Genomic DNA, 8,343 nt, shown 5'->3' on the forward strand with positions numbered 1-8,343 from the left:
ATCTAATGCTTGAGCTGTATCTACAATGTGTCAGGCACTGAGAATACAGTATAAGCAAAACCCAGGAGTTGCCTTCAGGAAGCCCATGTCTAATCTGTGCTTCTCTGCTCAGGAAGAGAACTGGGTAAAGACTTGCTTAAGACATCTGTTTCACATTTCAAGTAAAAATGCATATAAGTCAATCCCCTGGGGTCAGTGTTCATGGCCTTATTATTATTAAGGCCCAAAGATTATCTGCCACTCCTATTCAGCATCTTCTAGGATAATGGTAAGACTCCCAGTTACAAAAGATATTAACCAGAGTGGATCAAGCGTCCCTACAGAAAGTCAGAGTAAGAGTCATTCTCCTACTGACTACTTCCTAGGCATTGATAAGCCAAACTGGCCCAGGAATGCTTTTCAGTTTGATTGAAGAATCTGCTTGGAAAATAAATATTTTGATAAAATCACCTGTTTAGATAAAGAAGGTTGGATAACCATCCAGACACACACACACACACACACACACACACACACACAGTGACACAAAGTGTGTGTGTGTATGTATATGTATGTATAAATGTATATATATCTTACTCCCTAGAACATTGTTTTGCCCTACATTGACTTACACCACCTGCAGAGTACGAAGGATGTCTGTTTTACAAGGGGGATGGGCTAGCAAGCTGCAAGAAAAAAAAACCTACTGCAGGGAGGTCTCCCCACCAGCACCGCCAAGCAGTGCTATGGTTCCGTATATCAAGTCCTCCAGTCTACTGACAAGATGTTGACCTTTTTCTCTTTCCTTAATATGTTGGGATATGAACATTTTCAGAGCTGTACATAAGAATATGACCTTCATATTCTTGTAGTAAGGGAATCTACATTGTAAGAATTTCCTTTTATTTTTTTAATATTGGATTCAGTAAAGTTGCAATCATTCTGAAAGAGAGAACCGTGACTGTAAACCTGTTTTGTGTACTCAGCACCTATCTAAGGAGATGGTGATTGGCGCTGACCTAGTGTGCCCCTCAACCTGTTTTCCTCATTAATAGTCAATAGTCTTAGGAGGCCAGTCCAGGAATCTGAAGTTGAGAACCTTATTTTTTATGCTTCCAGAACTGATAACAATTTAATAAAGTCAATTAGGAAAGGGAAACCACTAAAAAAGGATTTAAACAACTAGAATGGCAAAAAGGGCATAAATGGTAACAAGAGAAAATTTCATAGCAAAACCATGTAGCTAAGTGAGAAAAATAAAGAATAGTTATCAACACCAACAAAAAGAAAGTTGTGAGCCATTTTTTGAGAGGAAACCCCCATTCATGAACTCTAATAATTAGAAAAAAATAAAAAAGTAGAAAACAATGTTAATAGCTTAAGTTACAATAGTTATGTGTAAGAATAGTCAGAAGATGTTATTGGTTTATTCAAAAAGAAGCTTTTATTTATAGTGTATTTGCTTAACCTTTCACCCCTCATCTTTTTGGTCATTGGTTTTTACATTTGAAAGGACATAACCAATCAGTGTGGGCTTTACTACCCTAATAGGGCTTTTTTTTTTTTTTTTTTTTTTTTTTCAGTAAGATCTTTATACTCTTGCTCTTCCTTTTGGGACCTAAAACACATAGCCAGGAAAGCTTGTTTGTATTCTATTTAGAAAGTGAGTATTTAATTAGTGCTACTTCTGTAAACACACCATGTTTAAACTGAAGACATTTGTTACACATCACCTCCAACTATACCTTTAGCAACTAAATCACTCTTCCTCATCTGCTATCATTTCTGTCTTATTAGCATCAAGAGGAAATAAAACTAAGTCACACCCATTTAATTTCACCTTAGGACTCTGGGGTGTAGGTGCTATATTAATGGTGCCGGTTTGTTATATGGGACGTTGTAAAAATATGAGTAATATAATGGAAGGTGGTCAGAGCACATTGTCTTCTGAGTGAAGCATATTTCAGTCATAATCCCCGGAAGAAATGCTCTACAACTAGACATCAAATTTTATTAATTGTACCATTTCCTAAAGGCATAAACCAGCTAATATTTTTTTTCTTTCTTTTTTTCTAAATATTCCTGGCAGGTACTAAGCACAAAACCATGCTAGAAGCCCGGAATGGAAGCGGGACCATCAAAGCCTTTCCTAGGGCAGGTGTGAAAGGCAAAGGACCAGTTAATAAGGGAAACACAGGTCTGCAAAACAAAACATTTCACTGTGAAATCTGTGATGTGCACGTCAACTCGGAAACACAGCTTAAACAGGTAGCACATATTCTAGAAATGAAAACAACAGATAGGGGACATCCTTATGAGCAGCATATGTGTCCTTCCTTTGTTCCCTTTCCTGTTTTCCTCTCCCATCCATCCATCTATCCACCCATCCACCCATCCATCTATCCACTTACCTTCTCTCCACTGCCCTTATTTATGCATATTTTAGTTTCCAAGGAAATACTAAAATGTAAGATTTTCTAAGTCCTTTCAGAAAACGCCTAAAGTGAATTTGTACTATTCTTATATCTGAAGAGTGGGAGGAAAAGGGGTATTAGATCTTTTCTCTACCAGGTCTCCCACTCAAAAGTGTTGATTTTTGTTAAAGGTCAAATTGCAATGTTCCATTTTTACTTATTTAGACTATTTACACATTACAACTAATTTTATACTGTTCTATTCTTTTATTTTATGTACTTTATTACATGGTGTTGTGCTGTATTTCTAAATCCTGCAGCCACCTGCTAAAGGGATGACTAATCCTGTTGCATTCACTTTTACTGTGAATAGCCTTCCAAAGAGATCAGTTATATGTTGCCAATTGAAGGCCCAGCCCTCATATTGTGTTGTATTTTATGTGCATATGTGCAATATTGTACTCATTTTATGCACCTTAGTTATTTATCTTTAGACTTTAAGGGGTTGACATTTGGCTGTACAAATGTGAGGATAAATATTAGTATGGAAATAAATTCATGCCTGGGCATCTTTGTTTATTTGCACATGAAATTCCTTTAGACATTCTTTTCCTTTGTACACTTTTAAAAAGGAGATCTGTGCAGCGATAAAGAGAAAGGCTCAGAAAAAGAAGAGCCTTCTATTTGTTAAAAATATACTAAAATGGGTAGCATAAAAATATATATCCTCAAGCCATCAGAATCCAAGGACAAAAGTGCATGCTCTTTTGTTTTTATCTTTCTGAAACTTGTATGAAATAATTAATATTCTTCCTCAGGTTAAAACAGTATTTACGAGGGAGGGTTTGGGGATGATTTTTTTTTTAAAGATGTCATTTTTAATTGCTTTTAATAGCACATTAGCAGTAGAAGGCACAAAGACAGAGCTGCTGGGAAGCCCCCGAAACCTAAATACAGTCCTTACAACAAACTACAGAAGGCAGCACATCCACTGGGGGTGAGTGTCATCGTTGATTCCCAAACCATAATGATCTTGAATGTCCCACAGTCCACTGACCTTTTTTTTTTATTATTATTATTATTTTGTCAATTACTAAATGAAATCAATGGAAAGTACCTAAGTCATGACAAACAATTGATCGGAAAGTCCAACCCCTACTCCACCAATAGAATTTTAGTTTCATGAGTTTTTTGGGTGGTTTACCACTTTTAGCCACAGTCCAGTACCTTTATCCTTTGGAGTTGGCCTCTGGTTAATGACAGAGCATGGTGAAGAGAGGAAAGCCAAACTCTTGAGTCAGGTAAGTAGTCATGAAATCTGGTCTTGATGTTAGTGGATAATTTTAGGAAAGGTCAGTGAAAAATAAGCTCTCACATGTCCTTTTTAATATCTTCATGGGACCAAGCATTGGTTTTGTTGATACCCCCAACAGTTTTGGGTTTTGAATAGCACAACCTTAAAGGCATGGCTTATTTTATTTAATTATTCAGCCAAGAATCATGTCGAAGGCCTGGTGAAATTCTTCCTGGGAGATGTGTTCTTCCCATTACCCCAAATATACCTTTTAGATTAGTGAACATACTAGTACTAATGTCCTGACCTGGATTGTTTGTTTGTTTGTTTGTTTGTTTTTTTAGGAATTTAGCAGAAACCTGTGAAACCTCCTGATAATCTCAAACTAATATTTATGATCCTGTGGTGTTTTTTATTGTTTGTTTATTTGTTTCCTGATTGTATTGACCATCACTTTCATCAGGGAGACCCAGGGCTCAATGAAAAGTTAAGAACAACTGATCTACAGTATATGCTGAGTTGTGCATTTCGAAATCTGTTTTCTTCAAAATAGATCTTATTAATAATTGGTGCTATTGTGTGCTGCTGGCACATGAAAATATAGTTAAAGGAAAACTGCAATCATCTATTATGAGACCTCAGTAGGAGTTGACCCAATTAATTTAGTAGCATCACCCATTTTTATGCAAATGAAGTCACTCTACTCTTGAACAGAAGCAATTTTAGCTGCATTGAAAGACTGTGAATTCTGCACAGAGCTGATGTTTCAGCACCACTAGTCATAATTTTGAGTGCTATTTCTGACCAGCATAGATGCAGCTTTCAATAATCAAGTGAATGGTTCTTAAATAAACAGGGAAGTCAAATTGTGTTAGTTTTACCATCCAAAGCCTCCTCAGGTCTCACTATGTTACTGTTTCCATAAATAGGAACATTCTTTCTGTGAGAACAGCCATCTTACTAATGCTACTAGCCAAGGAATGAACTGGTTTGAGTTGAGAGAATGTTGTTACCATTTGCATAAAGAGGAAGTAGACCATGTCAGATTTGGGGAGAGATAAGTTTCTTCCCTGAAGTGGAATTTGTTATTTTTATTTCTCTTCATCAATACCTCACACCTTGCTGTGCTCCCCAGTTTACACACTTGGATAGTCTAATAGTAGCTGACAGCATTAATAAATCTCTTTTAAAGTATCTATTCCATGACAGTTAACGTGTGTGTAGAGTAAAAATTCCATACTTTTTTTTTTTCTCAACATGAATACTTTCCTCAGGAGGTATATTTATGAAGAAAAATAAAATAAGGTTGCTGAGTACTTTTCTAGAGGACTTTTCAATATCCTAGGTTGGTCGTCTTCAAGGGATGTTCTAGCTCTTCCAAAGGAAAGTTGTTCTGCACTTTCCATTTTTCTTACTGACCCTTCACAAATGTGATTTTATCTTTGCGGTTGTTTCCTGCTGCATTTTGAAAGCTGCCCATCATTTTGGAATCTAAGTGTGATGCCCAAACTCCTGTCCTACTGCTCTTTTCTTTTTTCTCTCCCTTGCAGGTAAAATTAGTATTTTCAAAAGAACCTTCAAAGCCATTGGCTCCGCGAATTCTACCAAACCCACTGGCAGCTGCAGCCGCCGCTGCTGCAGTGGCCGTGAACTCCCCCTTCAGTCTCCGAACTGCTCCAGCGGCCACACTGTTCCAAACCTCCGCGCTCCCTCCAGCACTCCTGAGGCCAGCTCCTGGACCTATCCGGACCGCCCACACTCCTGTGCTGTTTGCTCCTTACTGAATTCCAAATGGGAGTACTTGTACTGCAATAATTTTTCAAAAAACAAAAAACAAAAACAAAAGAGAACTATGCAGTGTTTATTTATAGTTTAAAGTCTATCTGAAGAGCCAGGACTTTTGATAGTGAATTGAAAAGATTATTAAAAAAAAAAAAATGGAGGGAGGTTTTGGGGGTGGGAAGGGAGGGGTGGTATTTTCTCCAAATTAAAGCATTCCTCTTGAACATTGATTGTTTTAGAAGTGATCTCCAGCATTGACTTGTAGTGGTATCTAGAACTTCTGAAGCCTTTGTGACTGTGCTTTTGGGCACCTATTTCCCTCTGCATTGTCTTTCCTGCTTTATGAAACAACTATACATTGTAAGGGCATTAACTGGTTCCAATGTATATATATATAAGAATTTACTCTGTAGATTAAGATAATATGAAAAAAAAAAAAGAAAAACAAAAAACAAAACAAAAAAGAAAAAAAAAAAACAAAAAAACAAAAGCAACACTGTGAATAGTAGTACCCGTGCTGGTCCTCTTGCTATGACAGCAATCACTGGGTATTTATCCCAACAAAAGTAGATACAGTAGATGTCTTGTAAAACAATAGTGCTGTGTCTCAATCTATGCCACTAGGTTTTAAAGAATTGCAAAAGGTAGAATGAACAACTATTTCATGCCAGTAAGAGGTCAAAGAATACGCAAACACCGGAGGGTTTAGAGAAGGTCTTTCTGGTCCATGTTCTTCCCCTTCTATCCAGCTCGTATATGACTTTAAGTTGAGGACAAGAGAGCAGGGCTGAGCATAGAGGTAGGGGAAGATACCATTAAAGGTAATTTCCTACAAAGTACTGTTTCCCTACCCTGAAGCAGTATTTCTGGAAAGAGGGAAGTCTTTGTAATGAAACTATATCTGAAAATAAGTAAACCCATGCATCATGGGTGTTCAGAAAGAAATTAGTACAATTGTTCTATTTCATGGATAAGGAATGATCATAACCTAATATGAGAATGCAAAGTAAAGTTTTTCATGTTAGTACATATCCAAGAAAAAAAAACAGAGAATATTGCATCTCTGCAATATCCCTTTTATATCATACCAGTAAGATTGTCTCTTAGGCAAAGGTTTCTGCTTTGAACATGATGATAGATGTTAGCTATTGTTGTGGGCTTTTTCTTGTGTTTTAGATCTCCTACTGACATGATATAAACAATTAATATATATATTTAAATGTTAGTAAAACAAGAAAAAATGAATCCGAGGTGATTGCAGACCAAGGATATAGTGTTGAAAAAAATTCTGGTAAGATGCACTTGACCATCATTTCTCTAGTGGAGTTATGAAATACTGGCAGCCTTTGATAGTCACCATAAGGCTGAAAGGAGTTGATGTTTTACCTTTAAAACAAGATTTATCAGGGGTATATATAAATACATGTATATTGTATATATGTTAGAAAGATTAAGAGAATAACTTATAAAAAGAAAATCTATATAAAATAATTATATAACCATCCCATGTTACATGTTATCATTAAGTTGGTAACAAATGGCATAAAAAATAGCTGTGCCTTTAATTTGTGATAAAGGCTACTTGCTTTTTCCCATAGAAAGCTATCCTATACCTGTCACTATGATGGGATTCAATGCAGCCAATCTGTTGCATTAATAAGAACAAGGACACTCAAACTTAGAACAATGATAAAATATGTACAAATCAACCCTACATGATTTAAGTTTAGAGAAAAAAATATTTTTGAAAAGGTTTTGTAAAGATTATTTAAATCTATAGGGAAGGGCTTGGTATGGCCTTCCTGAAACTGCTCTTATCTAAATTGTAGTAACCTTTGAGAGGTATAAAGATTCAAGATGAAACCATTTGAGAGATAGGTATTTAGCATTTGTCATTTTATATTTAAGAAACACCCATAGCGTGCTTGGTGCTCAACATTGAACATGGTCTTTGGAGTTCTTCTCCACCATCTAGCTATAGACATTTGTCATATAAACATATCTTTAAAGCAATTGGCTTTATATATCTTTTGTTAAACAACAAATTAAGGAGGAAGAAGTGAACGAATGAAAAAACAAATCATGGAAGAGGGAAGAGGGTAAGCAGATAGAAAAAAAAAGTATTTCATTAGTCTTTGGAAAAAAGAATTTCAAACCATATATCTCTGGTTAAACATGTTGGTTAGTATTAAAATTTGTTTTTTGAGAGTATCTGGTGATTTTACACTTACCAGTACCTCTACTCTCTGGTCTTAGTGTTTCCTTTTTTTCACACACAGACTGTGCTGGTTTAACCAGATGGAAAGATGCTCATATGTGTGTTCTTTGGGGCTCTGTCTGTATCCTGTGTGACCAGCTTCTAAAGGATTTGAACTTTAGTTGCTTTTTTCTGCTTTGTCAATATGCTGATCTTTCACTATAAATTAGCCTGAATCCTTATCCAACAACCTTTACACCTGATAAAACCTCTTTCTGTTGGAGAACTTAATGTTAATTGATGCAGTCTCACTACTATGTGCTTTGCTGTTCTTCCCCATTTTCACCAAAGTGAATTAGCCAGTCCACTAGAAGTCAGGGCCTGTGGGATGCAAAGAGTCCTGGATCACAAGGTGTTACTAACTTTAATGATTTGCTGGGAACAAACAAATCAGCCATATTTTCTCCATCAGCCATATGAGAAAACTCAGAAATACCTAAATCCCTTCTGCCTCACTTCGCTATGGAACCATTTTTGTTTAAATGGTCTCTTAAATTGGAGTTGTAATCATCAGTTGTCTCTTACTCACTACCTAATAAAGGATGAAGCCTAACTCTAGAACTTACAGTGGGTTTTCTGTGAATTGCTTCCCTTCACTCCACATATTTATCAACACC

At 36.3% G+C, this 8,343-nt stretch overlaps 1 protein-coding gene across 2 annotated transcripts in view; it reads left to right on the top strand.

Moving 5' to 3' along the window:
- Positions 1-5,619, top strand: part of ZNF385D (zinc finger protein 385D) — a 674,868-nt gene extending 669,249 nt beyond the window's left edge. For both annotated transcript variants that reach the window (XM_055320905.1, XM_055320904.1), the window contains exons 6-8: positions 2,069-2,247; positions 3,289-3,390; positions 5,238-5,619. In XM_055320905.1, coding sequence (XP_055176880.1) covers positions 2,069-2,247; positions 3,289-3,390; positions 5,238-5,471 — 515 coding nt within the window. In that variant the 3' untranslated portion in view covers positions 5,472-5,619. The remainder of the gene's footprint in view (positions 1-2,068; positions 2,248-3,288; positions 3,391-5,237) is intronic.
- The last annotated feature ends 2,724 nt before the right edge of the window (positions 5,620-8,343 follow it).

This window comes from Nyctereutes procyonoides, unplaced genomic scaffold (genome assembly GCF_905146905.1).
Source record: "Nyctereutes procyonoides isolate TBG_1078 unplaced genomic scaffold, NYPRO_anot_genome, whole genome shotgun sequence".
Classification (NCBI taxonomy): domain Eukaryota; kingdom Metazoa; phylum Chordata; class Mammalia; order Carnivora; family Canidae; genus Nyctereutes; species Nyctereutes procyonoides.